The sequence below is a fragment of the Mus caroli genome, unplaced genomic scaffold (genome assembly GCF_978045245.1).
Source record: "Mus caroli unplaced genomic scaffold, Mus_caroli_1 scaffold_5, whole genome shotgun sequence".
Lineage (NCBI taxonomy): Eukaryota > Metazoa > Chordata > Mammalia > Rodentia > Muridae > Mus > Mus caroli.
In genome coordinates, this window is record NW_028227260.1 from 95134794 (window position 1) to 95148997 (window position 14204).

The 14204-nt window shown below is 48.5% G+C and overlaps 1 protein-coding gene across 7 annotated transcripts in view; it reads right to left on the reverse strand.

Annotated features, from left to right (window-relative positions):
• The window catches only part of Atp2b3 (ATPase plasma membrane Ca2+ transporting 3), a 67463-nt gene that overhangs the window by 2537 nt on the left and 50722 nt on the right, over nt 1-14204 (reverse strand). For 2 of the 7 annotated variants that reach the window (XM_029473505.1, XM_029473504.2), the window contains 2 exons: nt 12816-12998; nt 8097-8250 (listed from right to left, as the gene is read on the reverse strand). In XM_029473505.1, the coding sequence (XP_029329365.1) occupies nt 8097-8250; nt 12816-12998 (337 nt within the window). Of the gene's footprint in view, nt 1-8085; nt 8251-10256; nt 10661-12815; nt 12999-14204 lie in introns of those variants that run through there. The other 5 variants (XM_029473503.1, XM_021152982.3, XM_085838155.1 and 2 more) reach the window with 4 other exon arrangements.

Below are 14204 nucleotides of genomic sequence, written 5' to 3' on the forward strand. Positions count from 1 at the left end.
TTGCTTAAATTTCTATGCTTAAGGGTTAGCATAGAAATTGAAAGCTATCACCAATTTTAATGAGAAAAAAATAATTCAAAGCCAACGTTGCTTCATTAGGTTTTCTAGGGCAAAACTGGATGTTGATGCTGGGGACATCACTAAATTCCAGTTGTCTGCTATACCACCATGTCACAAAAAAGAAAATGAGCAGCACATTGCTGCCCTTAACTCTGGGAGAATCTGTTTAAGTCTTCCAGCAATGCCCAGGTGATTGGCCACAACACACTAATTGGACCTCATATGGTCAGGCCAGACCCCCTGTTCAAACCTACTCATGGGTCTCATTGCAGCTGCCTCAACTCCAAAGTCCTTCCCTGAAGAAAAAATTCAGGTCACAAGGAAACCCTCCCTGCCTTTTACAGCTACTGCTGCTCTGGCCTATTCCATTTGCTTCTTCCTCTGCTAGATCCAAGCACAGAGTGCCCGATGTACCAGCACCTGTATATCATATGCATGCCACGTGTGAAAGATTACAATGCCTCTGGTTCAGAGGGCTACTGGCTCCAGTGTTTTGAGTCATCTTGAGGGTAACATCTGAGAATGAGTCAGCTCTGCTCCAGCTTCTTTCTTGCAGGCACTGAAGTCTGGAGCTGTTGATCTTAAGATTGGGCATTTTCAACCACCTGAAAGCTGGAGGGCACAGGTACCTCCAGGGAGACTGACTGGTTCAGGCAAAGCAGCAACCGCCTGTTCTGGAAGGCAGGCCTTGTGATAGGTGCCTGCAGGCATCTCCAAGACCCTGGGATTCCTTCTTCCTGTTTGGTGTTTCTGGCTAAGCTGCAGCCAAAGATGTGATGAGCCCATGCCATGCTCCAGCCCACAGCTTGTCCTGGCCTCTCCTTGGCCTCCTGTCTGAGTTTTTCACTGTTTACACATAAAACTTCTCCACACCTACTCTTCCCCAGGGCCTTCAACAACCCTCAAGGTCTATCTAATCATCAAGATGCCATCAATGCTTTGGGTACCATATCCAATCAGGCCTGCTTTTCATAGCCCACTCCTACTGCTCCCAGGTGCCTCCCTTGGAGGTCCACTGGAACTTTCACTGTCCCATCCTCACCATCTTCATGACTTTCTGGGCCCAGGGTTCTAGCCAGATTTCAGAGGCACCTCACTAGCTCCTAGCCCATCCTCTTTACATACTTCACTGTCAGTTTGTCCAATGGGATCAACCCTGAAATATTTCACCAGAATCCCTGCCCAGCCTCCAGGTCCTGCCTGAACGTTGATGACCTTGCTTTGCTTGGGGCCTCCATTCTGCCTCTGTGCCTGACACACAGCTTCTGACTAAGGGTCTGATGACCCTATGGTGGCCTGCAACGTCCCATGTCCAGATGATGTTTCCAGGCTCTTTCTGTCTGCTGAGTCAGACCCTGTCACTTCCTGACTTGACTACGAATATTCTTGTAGGTGATAGTATTGGCCTGGGTGGTGACTGGGGAGGAGGGGGGCGGGTATAAATCATGGAGCTTTAATTTATAGCCCATTTGCCTATAGCATAAAGACTTTTCTGTTTGTTTGTTTGTTTGTTTGAGTCAGGGTCTCAGCATACAGATCAGGCTGGTTTGAAACTCCAGATCTCCTGTTTCAGCATTGCTCCCTTACCCAGTGCTGGAATGACAGCTATGCACCACCAGATCCAGCTTTTCAGGGTAATTTCACATCAAAGACTTCTCTAGGAAAGATAAACCCTAGATTGTGGCTGAGGCTTCTGGGAAAAACAAGGGAATCAGGTTGGTCTGGAAGAGAGTGTCTTCAATTGCTTATCACCCAAATGAGGTGCTATGGCTCGTCGACCTCATTCCTCAGCATGTGCTTGCTCCTACCCCAGTTTCACGGTCCCCTTCAGCTGTTGCCTCACTTCTGCAACCCTTCATGGTTAGTGTCCCAGGAAGACTTTTGACACTTCATCTTTTACAGTCCTTAATCAAGCAAAGTACTTGATGTTTCCTCAACTTCCCCTGAGCTCTTTCCTAGGCACTTTCCCCCTGACCCTTCCCTAATGTCCAGGGACTGCTTCCTTAGCCTAGGTGCTCCTGTGCACTCATAGCTTCCATTGCACCTTCCTTCCAGTTCCTCTTTCAGCTCCAGATGTCAGTGGCTGAGCCATATCTCACTCTCTGACAATCCCACTACTTCCTCCCTTCAAATGACATCTAGACTCTCCCACTTCACACCCACCCACCCAAACTGCCACACCACCAGGCTCAAGCTGGCTGCCACAGGGCCTTTCTTTTTCTAGTCTCCCTGTTACTGTTATGGACCTCACAGTTTATCCTCCACATGGCATCTGGTCAGTCCTTTCCAATAAATACCTCCACCAATGCAGGGAATTACTAGCTGCATCTCCCACAGAAGACCTGTAGCTTCAACCAAGTGCCTGCCTTGGCCTCTCATTCCATCTCTTTTACTACTTCTATTCCCTGACATATTCCTCTCCCAGGCCCTTCGCATTGTCTGTCTGTTCTGCCACAAAGATTCTTCCTCAGTGAGCCTCAGGTCTCCCTCCCCACCTTTCTAGGGGTCCCCCAGCACCCAATCAAAAGTACCCAATCATAGTTATTTTTTGTTCTGTGTCCTCTCAGTGGAAACTAACCACTAATGCCAAGTAGGACTTTTCTATAGAGTTCAATGGTGTCTCCGACATCCAGTGAGCTGTTCACACTCAGTAGATACTTGGTGAGTGAGTATAAAATGTCTGGTCCAGCCTTGCCTCTGTCTTCTATGGTAGCATCACCCTTCCAAAGCTCTCGACCCACTTGGTTGTAGCCAGCTAGCTGGAACTGTCTGAACACCTAAGGCTCCCAATCCCAACCCCTGCTGAGCTGTGAACAACACCCCCCCTACCCCTAGATCCACCATAGATTATCCCACATCTACTATAGCCACCCTTTCTCTTTCCAAACCAGGCTGCATTCTCAGAGAATCTGTATTCAGTAACCTGGAACCTAGACTAGAACCCCTAAGATTTTGAGTGGTCTCTTCACTTCTCCTAGGAGGCCTGTGACCATGTACAGTTACTCCATTTACTGCCCAGAGAAAAGTCACAATGTGTAATATCCATGTGGCCTAGACAGCAGGGCATGCAGGGTAAAAGCTGCTAACCTGGCATGGGACTGGTGAAGATGTTGCAGACCAAGCTGCAGTTCATAAGCAACAACAGAAAGGAATCAAGGATGCTCACATGTGCTTCCCTAAGTCTTCGAGTGTATGTGTGTGTGCAGTGTGTATGTGTGCCTGTGTGGGCGAGTGTTTTGGGGATTTCCATGTGCAGGACAGGCTGTGGGTGGAGGGTTGAACAAAAGTGTAGAAGCTGGAAACTAACTGAGGGTCTTGAGGGAAGGCTCATCCCGTAAAAAGAATTTTAAAAAAGAGAAAAAAAAAATAAAAAGGAGAGAAAAATAAGCCAAGGGTCTTGAACCACAATGGCAAAAACAACAGTAGATAATGCCTGACACCTTCTCTTCTAATTCTTTGGCTAGACAAAAACTTAACTGGCCATGGCTGCCAGAGGCTGTAAGCCTAGTGGGCTTGCCCATACTCTGTTACTAAGGCTCATCTGATTCTTTCTTCTCTTTACCAACCACTAGTTCAAAAACTTTTTGAGAAAAGGGATCTGTCAGGTGCCTTGGCATTCTGGCCCAGTAAGTGTGGAAAGTGAGAAGCAGCAGGACCATGGGAACTACCTATTGCCTTGCCCTTCCAGCAGCCAAGGCCAGTTGCAGCAGCGGTGAGGGCAGGGAAGGCTTGAATAAATTCCACAACCTCTCAGCTGTTGCCCATATGGCAGTACTCACTGCACCTACCTGCAGGGCCTCAGACCAAGATTGCATTTTGTTTAGGAATTTCTTGGAAGCTTGTTTCCCTGGGTTTTAGCCTGTAGTTCTAGAAAGGGTATGGCAGAGCCCCAACTAGAGAATTGATTGATGTCTTTCCTAGTGTGGAGCCAGTGTGCACACTGTCAAACAGCAACAACAAAAAGATTTCCAATATACTCTCCCTAGAAACCCAAGTAGGGTGATGTGGCTCAGCATTGATTAACTTCTTGAGAATGGATCAAACTTAAGACTGTGTGCCAGCTCCTTGTCAAGATGTGGAAACATGATGAGCATGCCTTGCTGGACTCTGGCAAAGCTGCAGGGGTTCACCTGGTGTGGTCTAGCTCCCTCCCCTCAATGAGGGTGAAAGGTTTCTGTGTTGCAAAATCCCTTTAAAATGAGGCAACTGCTGTGGCCGGTGGTTTCCAAATTCTTCATCAGAACCTGGAAGAAGCCCCTCCTTTGATAATGGTGCTCAAATCTTTGCTGGCCTGCGTCAGTCAGAAGGCATCTTATCTCCAACTACTGAGACAGTAAACATTCGAGTATAGAGGCCCACTCCTGCTGCCTGAAGGATGGGCTGGGCTTCACTGCTGGTTGAAATGAAAGGGTCCCCAGAGTGAGCTTTTGGTGCTTGGCTACAGAGGGGCAAGGGTTTGTCTGTGTGTTCCCATGGGAAAGAGACACAAAAGAATTCTTAGACACTGGAGCCTGCAGAGAGGCTTTGATGGTGCCAGGTTCCAGGCTTGTCTTTCCAAAGAGATCATGCTCCTTTTTGTTCCCATTAGGAGGGAGATACATAGTGCCCTGGGTTTGCTGCTTCTTTGCAAAGCTGGATGACTGACAAACCCTTCTCTAGCTACCCTTTTGAAGTTCTTGACAATCACTAGGAGAATGAAGTCCTACAGCTTTAGTGTGTGAGTATGTGGCTGGGGTGAGAGGGACATTATGAATACCCACAGGGAATGCAATTTCACAGCCTATTGTTTCCTGAACCATCCATCCAGATTGGCCTTCAGTAAATGGTCCAGGTCACAAGAAATGAGGTGGCAGCCATGAGGGGGAAAACAAATATGTCCTGGACCCAGAGAACTACAAATGAAATGGCTGTGGTGGGACAGCCTTGAGGCAAGGCAAGGGAGGAAAAATGGCAAGTAGGAGGTCATGACCAGCTCAGTCTGTGCAAGGGGCATGTAGGGATGTGGAGAGACTCTTGTGTCCAGAAGCAGCAGGACACAGAGAGAGAAAGAGGATAGAGGGAGGGAGGGGAAAGAGAGTGCTTGCACATAGTATGGGGAGTTAGAAAGGATGAGAAAAGCATACTGAGCCCAAAGGATCCTGGTCCCCCTCTCCCTTTAGCTTTGGAGTTGTTCTCTGGCCTCAAATGCACAGGATGAGTGGCCTTTCTCCCTCGAGAGCCTGAGGCTCTTAGTGGGAATGCCTTTCAACAGGAAGCTTCCCCAATGCCCAAGAGCCACAGGCTCAGTCCTCTGGACTCTGACGGGTAAGAGGCAATCTGGCTTGAAGCAAATGAAGAAGATGGAAAATTCCTCATATATGGGGCCATGCTTCTTATTAGGAAACCATGTGACCTCTGGGGCTAGTCAGGACAGCTGTGGTCCAGGGGGGCTCAATCATGGCCTACACTCTGCTCTCCTTTCCAGCAGCTCTGAACTTCTGACAAAGTTCCAAGAAAATGGGCAGGGTGAGCTAGTATCCACTAGGCCAGGCCTAGCTGCCTATGGGATCCTGAATAGGTCCTTGCCCTTGTGGGCACTTGTCTTCTCCTGGGTTATGAGGGTGCTGGGTACAGCAATTTGTGAGAGCTCAGAACTTAGAAGTTAGGCTTTGAACTCTAGATGCTGTGTGGCAACAATATATTTGGCCAGTGGCTTCCAGAAGCAAAGTGTGCCCCACTTGGGGTTGTCAGGTGATTCAAGCAGCATCTTCTTCCACAGTGAGTCTTTCTTAGGCTGCCTACCTTGTTTTGTTGGGACAACAGGACCTCTGTACCTTCACAGCAGCCCCCTCCTCAGAATACCCTGCCACCCACCTCTCACATCTGCTTAGGTTCCTCTGGAACAGCTCATGAACAGCAGGAGGGTGGTGTCTCTCCCACTGTACTTACCAGGCACTGTTGGGATCCGAAGGTGGGAAGGAAGGGAACAGATGGCCATGGAAGGAAGAAGGGAGGAAGCAAGATACTATGGGCCAAGGAAGAAAATAAAGACCATATTTAGAGAGGAAGTGGGAGAAATGCAGTAGGCCTCATCCGGGTAGTGGAAACACGTGAGGATGGCCCTGAGAGGCTGTTAGGCTCCAGTGAAGGCTAAGACCAGCACTGTAGAAGAGGTCTGGGGCATACACAGAAGAGTCTTGTAAACTGCCTTCCAACTGAGGCAATAGATGGACAGGTAGACAGATGGGTGTACAAACAGGCAGGCAGGCAGGCAGGCAGACAGACAGATGGGAGGTGCAGAAAGATAACACTGAAAAATGTGTTGGAAGTCACTGGGGAGAAAAGGGATCATGCAGATTTGTATATCCTACACCCATTCTTTATACTGTTCAGAGGAAGGAAGCTGGTGCTGTCCACCTGGGCATGGCCAAGGGGTACTGGGAGGCCATGAGCCAGTTTATCCTTAACTGATTTGGTATAGCATCCTGCTGGCCTGTCTGGATAAAGTAGCCCTAGATCCTTCTTGGTTCCATTTGGGTATGCCAGGAGCACTGGCTGCTTTCCAGACCAACAATACATATTCCAGCCCATATCTGTGACCCAGGGGGTGTACAAGCTGGAGGTGCACGTGGCCTGTGGTTTGGAGAAGGGATGTATGTGCACATTCATCTGTGCTATTCTTGAGGGGCCTTATTCTTTCCTTCAAAGGCAGAGGGGCCCAAAGGAAGAGCTTAAGGAAGAGGAGGGCACCTCTCACCAGATCCTAAAAAAAAAATAAATAAAATAAATAAAAAAATAAAGAAAAGAAAGAAAAGAACAGAAAGAAACCAAGCAAAAAGAATCTTGAAGAGTCTGTGATGGGAAAAACGTGAAGTAGTTAAGGCCTTCCGTCTGCGTGGGAGTGGCATGTTCCGAAGGGAGCTGCAGGGGACTCACTGGAAGGAAAGACTTAGTATTGAACTATCCCAGCAGGGGCCCTGGACTCATACTCGAAAGTTTACTGTTCGCTTTTGAAATCTCCTGACTTTGTTACCAAAAGCAGGCAAACCGGAGTACAAGGCCCATTCCCCCAACCCCGCCTCCTCCACCTGCTTGCCTGCATTTTCTCCTGTTGGGAGCACCACAAGGTGACAAATTTAGCAGTCTAGTGGCCTCTTCTTTGTTTTTGTCAAAAGATGTGAGCAATTATGCAATTATGGAAGCTTCTATCTAGTCAGACCAACCCCAGGATTCTCTTCAAAATGTGAATTGCACGGTGGGAACTTGTCATTGAAATATCCTGGCTTCTCTGAGGAAGGAGTAGAGAGGATTGCATAAGATTGGGTTCAGATCCTCCAGTACTGAGAGGCCTGTTTGGAAAGAGCAAGATGCTTGGGGACACACAAAACAGCACCTGCCTGGCCTCTGAGCTCCTGTAAATCAGGGCTCCTCTAACAAATCCTGGCTCAGGGCGGGGCCTACAGGGCAGGCACCAGCTGCTCCAGAGAGGCACTCTTAGTCACCACTGAGCCCACCTGGGGACTGGAGACAGGGGCATCCTTTGGAAGCCACCTCAAGGAGAATGCTGGAAGTTGTCACTTCCCCGAGGAGACTGGCTGGATTCTTCTGCTGCAAATGATACCAGACTGTGGGCCTTTGCTTACCCCAGAAGGGTAGTCCTGGGCCACATGCTTTCCTGACTCTCACCCCAGAACATGGAGCAAGTCCCCAGCCTGATACTAGACACCACTGGAAGAAGCCTGAGTTCATGAAGAACTATGGGAACATGCGGACAAATTCAAGAAAAGAAAATGAATGGTAGCAGGGGTTCTAAATGCAAACCAAAATCCAAATAAAGCAAAGGACGAAAGGTCCGGCAGTGCTGTGGGGTCATTTCATAAGAGAATATGGCTTTGGAGAGACACCGTCTGGCGGGAAGGACTGGACAGGGCAGTAAAGAAGGAACAGAAAAGCCACGGTGAGCAGAAATGCAAGACTGGAAAAGAGAAGGCAGAGTCGGGGAGGCTTTATCTTCCCCCAGGTGCCATTTATGAGAGAAAAGGGAAGTCAGGACTCACTGCCAGCAGCGCTGGTGGGCTTGGCGGCAGAGAGAGTTACGTGAGTAGGGGTAGAAAGATTGGTTACGTCATGGAGCTGGCTGAGGACCGAAGACCGCCGGCGCACAGCACCCTGAAATGACCCGCTTCTCTTGAAGGTACTCACTACCTCCATCTGTGGGAGAGAAAATGAGATAAAGGTTGGCTTGCACAGAGGTCCAGGCTACCACACAGGGTGGGGCTGGGTGAGCAGGGGCCACACTAGGGACATATGGGGCCAGCAAAGCCTCAGCTAGGTCAGTCCCAAGCCCTGGAAGCTGATAATGCTTTCAACAAAGCCATGACCAAGAGAGGGTTTGCTGGGCAAATGGTTAGTAGTTAGGAGTGAGAGGGAACGGTCACTGGTGGGGGGACACACTGCAAACATTTCGTAGGTCACTTGCATTCATGATATGCTCCTCGCGAGCCACGTCTCAGTGAGTACCTGTGTCTGGCAATACTTCCTTATCCTATTTCGGTAGTTCTCAACATTTTTTTCCTGCCCCAACACACCTGAGGGATATGACATGCTCTTATTAGAAAGTGGAATCATTCCCCATTGTGTATTGGGGTTGGAGGATCTGGCTTAAACCCCTAGGAAATCACTCCCTTGTTCATGGTCCTCTTATTAGAGGGTCTCTTGCTCTGTCCTGCTCCGCTGATAATAGTGTTGATAACCACCCAGATTTCTGCAGTTCATTGAATTAAGGGGGACTCTTAACAGAAGATAGATTTAGGCAGAAGAGAGGCTTCCAAGAGCACAGGCTTCATCTCATCAGAATTCTTCCCACAGCCCTCAAGAATGTAGGCTGGGAGGACTGGGGGACAACTGCCTTCCACCTTGTCCCCACTCTTTGAGCTTCCTAGAAGATGGGAGCCATGGGAGAACCTTGCGGATCCTGCTAGAAGCCTCCTGCCTCTGTCTTTGACATTGTAGCAAATACAGGAAGTGGATCTGAAAGAACTGCAGCTGAGCAACCACAACCAGTGTCGTGACATTGGAAGACTACATGCCTAGACTCTGGGAGGCCAGAGTCAAGGAACACTGGTAGCCTCCGCTCAGAGAATGGCTTGACTGGGGAGAGAATCTTTGAATGTGGATCCAACGTCTGGAAAAGTACCATGTAGTTCATTGAATAATATAAGCAGCCAAACCAATATGCATTCTGGAGTCCAAAGCACTCTTCCAGCCTGGTCCACCCGAAGCCCTGCTGTGGGAAGGCAGTGCCCACCAGTCTCCTCTGGCTTGCTGACAGGGCTTCTCCAAAAGAGGTAGCTTACTGTTGACACCCTCCTCCAAACAAAATGCCTTTCAACTGTGAACTCAGTGTGGAAAGACTTGTTGTCCTTCCACTCAACCTGCTTTTCACTCAGTATAGCCCACTTCCTCACTCCTTTCCTCAAGAGAAGGCTTTGAGGATGTGACTGCTTCTGGGAGGAATATGTTGTATATAAGGTTGGGTATCTCATGAGAGGAAGACGTTTAAGCAGTGGTGTCGCAGACCCTGGGGTATGGGGTTGCTTCTTTAGAGAAGATAAGGGGTGGAAAAACTGACTTTGCTGCCTCGGTTTTTCATCAGTCTCCATGTTTTTCATAATGTCCCCCATGGGATAACCATATCTATGAAAATATCACCATTACCATCCTACCCCCCCCCCCACCAGAGGTACCAGCACTGGTCAGGAACAAGTCTCAGTCACTGGTGAGTGCAAAAAAGACAGACCACGTCATGAACATTCAAAAAGCTACATGTTCTAGGTTTGAGGCACTCTCTTTTATTATGGAACAGCACTCTAGCATTTGGTGCATTGATACATTAGTATAGAACAGTGGTGAAAGTGGGCATCAAGTTACTATGCAACAGAAAATGTTGTACAGGCCTCCGAAATCCGGAGAGCAATTTTGTGGTTTACAAGATCCAGAAATCTGGGGCCAGTTGCCTGGAAAGTACATACAACCTGAAAAGCCTTCCATAGGCTTTAAGTTCTGTTTTATCAAGCATTTTTTTTTAAATCAAATAGACTAACTTGAGCTAAAGTGACTGCTTCATCATTCTTGAGAGGCGTGGTAAATCTGACATGATAAAGCCACCTTGAAATGCCATGGGAGTTGAGATTCCCATGGAGGAATAAGTATGGCTTTATTGGGGGCTAAGAAGGTGCTTAAGGAACTGGTACTAGCCCTGGATCTCACTGGCTGATTTTGGGCCACTCCCTTTTTCTTTGGGGTCCCATCTCCTTGTTTACAAAGCATTGACACTGGCAGGGAACAGTCAGAAGGATATGGAACACCAAGACTCCAGCTAGTGGGATCCACCTCTGCTTACAGACTCTCTAGGTTGGAATGGGGTTGCTGTTTCAGCAGGTAGAAATGCTAACTCTATCTTGCATTACATGACAGAAGTAAAAGAGGCTGATGTGGAGCAGACACATTGCTGTACTGTTTTCATGGGCTGGGCTTTGCATCAGAACTGGAACATGGCAGATAAGCTCTGCCCTGAATCGTATCAGGAAGGGGTGCTGGATGTGGTCACACTCACAGTCTCCTGGAAGGCACATTTAGGTGGCCATAAGCACATTGGGAAGATATGAGGGCTTTTTTACTTGACAGTTACTATGCATTTTTGCTACTGAGTAAATATTTATTATAGGAAACAAAGCTACCTATGCTGGACCTATGCCTGTCCTGGGCACTGGGCTGGAGGCATTGGCTTACCCAATGGGAAGAGGAAGCTTAGGCTAGAGATCTAATGGCTGTTCCTCATTTCCCAGGCTTCATCTGAATTCTATCTAGTGTAACATGGCTCAGATGTGGGCCCAGTATACCCCTCCCTGGACATACTGGAGTAGGTTCTCAGGATGCTTGGTCCTTGAGCTATGCCTTCAACTTGGACTTCTTTTGTGCCACCTCACCCAGTCCTGAAAGATTCTACTGTCTAAGTAAGTTTCCCCAAGTAATTCTGGCATATTCAGGTTCAATGTCCTGGCCTCAGTTGCACAGATGTCCCATGGTGGTAGGAGAGGGTACTGTGAGAAGGAGTCATAGACTTGGCAACCTTTAAGTAGGCTTTTACAGCATTGAGAGAGAGAGCCCCAAGGGTACACAGCAGCAAGCAGGGAGGCATGGCAGTATGGGTAGGCAGGGTGTACATCTGGAAAAGCAGCACAGAGTCATAGATATAGAGAGGAATGTGGGGGTGATGTCAAAAAGTTGGAGCTTGAAGGACACAGTAAGAAGCTGAAACTTCATCCAGGGGATAATGGAGACAAACTCCACAGGCCCCAGGGTGATGTCAGAAGGGTAGAGATGAATAAGGACAGATGGGAGGCAAGGAGTGGTCGCAGTGCCCTGCCAGTGGCAGTCATACCTACAGAGCCTAGAAGGGGAAGAGAGGCATCCTCAGAGTGGATACCATTAGATCATGGGGGTTGTACTGGAGTACCCCAAGAGCAGCTTGGGTATGAGTCCTGTGCCAAGTGTGGCAAAACAGCTGGAAGAATACATGGGGAGAGGTGTGAAATCAAGTCCTGCCCCAGTGACCTACCAGACTCCCCAGGAGAATCTAACCAGGTGATTCTGCTTTAGTTGTTAAGTTCCTAAAGAGGAAAAGTGATTGCACTTATAGCAGAGATAGTGAGGCATCAGAGAGAAGGTAGCCCAGGCCTTGGATGAGTAAAAGTGCCAAGGTCTCCTAGAGGATACAAGCTAGGCCATGGGGAAATTGTCTATGGCACAGGCCAGTTGAGGAGGCTGCAATGTGGGGAGGCCTAGTGGCCTGGTGGGATGTTTGGGCTCAGGCCGTTCCCTAGCAGGCTCTCCCAGGCATTTTCAGAATGAAAGAGCACAAGTGGAGTGGGAGGTGGAGATACCAGGAAAATAAAGACAGAGAGAAGAGGGAAAACTCAGAAGGAACATCAAGCTGTCAGGATGAGCAGGGCCAGCAACACCTCCAGAGGGCAACTGGAAAGCATGAAGTGAAAGACGGCCTTGCAGACAGTAGTGAGAGCCATCTGTGGGAGCGGTGGCCAGTGCAATTATGAGAGGAAGATGGAAACAGGCGGCCCTACAGGACCTTATAGAAGAAAGCTGGGCAAGAAGGGACTCGGGAAGAGAGCAGGATAGCCTGGCACATGGGTTTTTTGAAGTCCTCACTACTACCTCATGTTGGCTGTCTGATGTTTCTGGGAACTATAGCTGATGGCTTTGGCCTTGACCAGTTTAGCCTATGGAGATTTGGACTAACTTGGTGGTAGAGTCCACTACCTACAGAGGCTCTTGCACAATAATTACAGCAGACTCTAGTGAACAGAGAGCTAGCCTAAGGCTCCTTGAAGTTGCCATTTTCATCCCACACACCCAAATACAACTTGCCTGTTACCTGAGCAGGCCTTGCCAAGAAAAGTAGACTGTGCTAGTTCATGCCCCTGACAGAACCACTAGCTGCTAGCATATGTTCTTATCCAGCTATGAGAGAAGCTACCTGGGCACTAAGGGAGGTGTCAGGGAGAGGTAATCTAAGTGACCAGCCAGTGGTGAGCACCCCTTTATGTGGTAAGAGGGGAACTAGCCACTGCTCCTGCATACTTTGGAGGACAGATCCAGAGAATTCCCTGTTGACTTTGGGGTCTGTCTACCTGGTTTCTGCTTCTTGCCTGTTTTCTAAGGCAGCAAAATAGGCGTCCCATGGAACAGCAGCTTACCTGTGTCTGGATCCGGTTGAGGCCCCGAAACCAGAGGATCTGGCCCCTGCGGAGCTCTCGTTCAGCGTGGTCAATTTCTTCTTCGCCTTCGGCCAGCTCTTCATCAGTCATCTCATCCTTCCCAGGCCCATGCCCTGCTTCCTTCAGCCACTTGAGCTGGCTGGTGGGGATGCTGGCAATGACCTGGGAAAGCCACAGTCAGAGGGCAGCAAACAGAGGTGGCCATGAGAGTAAGCTCTACTGTGGCCAGGAAAAAAAAAACAGAGGGGCCCACTTTTCAGAGATAGAAAACTCACATCCTAGGCTTAGCAGACTCTAAACTGCTGCCCCCTTCTACATGGCAGACTCTTCTCAACTAAGCCTCATCCAGGGCTGGGGAGCAGAAAAGCCCATGTATAAAGTACTATGTGATTGACCTCAGGAGTCAGATGAACTCCCTAGCTGATAGCACTCCATATTTATTGGCCTTCATGGTTGCTGGAAGAAAAGCCAAATGCCCTGTTCTCTGAGATTGAGTCCCCCGCCCCTGAATCTTGTGCCTGGAAAAAGAAGGAACTAGAAAAGGGCTTGTGATTAGGGGATGCCAGGGAGGAAGAAGTGACTAGGAGGGAGACATTGGAAAGGGTAGGAGGAATGAAGGGAAGGTTGGGATGTGCCTTTCACTATCTGAGTGGATGATGGTAGGTCATTCTGTCTCTCTTACATTCCTGTCAGCATGCCAGGAGTGGCTCTAAGGTCCTGCATAGAGATTCCCCTTTTATTGGAGTTTTGCCACTTTGAATGTATATTATTTGTATAATTAAAAATATCATGGGTGGCTAAGCTACAGGCTGGCAGCATGTACCCATGGGGAGAACTGCAGTAACTATTATATCAGGGAGCTGAGAGGTTAACTAGAGGCTGGCATGTGCAGGGAAGAGTCAACTTATGTGGAGTAGAATATGAAGGGACTTCATTGGACTGTTAGGCCTAAGTGCAACAGGATGGAAGGTTCAGTGATAGAGATTTCTTGAAAATGAGATGGAGAAATTTCATGAGTTGTCTAATGGTTAATGCCAGGGGTCAACAGAGGCTAGCTTCTACCATTGCTGAAGGGGGTCCCTATGGCCAGTTTGGTTGGGGACACACATCAATGGATAAAGAAACAAAACTCATAGTGATATAACCTAAATGATGGCTACTTATGCTCTAATGGTGAGCTCTAAACATCAGTTTGGAAGTATTTGGAAGAGGCAGATAATAGAAGATAATGAAATCACTAGGTTGGATCCTTGATCCCATCAGAATTGTGCCCTTATGAGAGGAGATAACCAGATAACTCCAGAGGAGCACATAGTGTGAAACCATGAGGGAACCCTTACCAGACACTGAAGTGGCTGCCCTTGATCT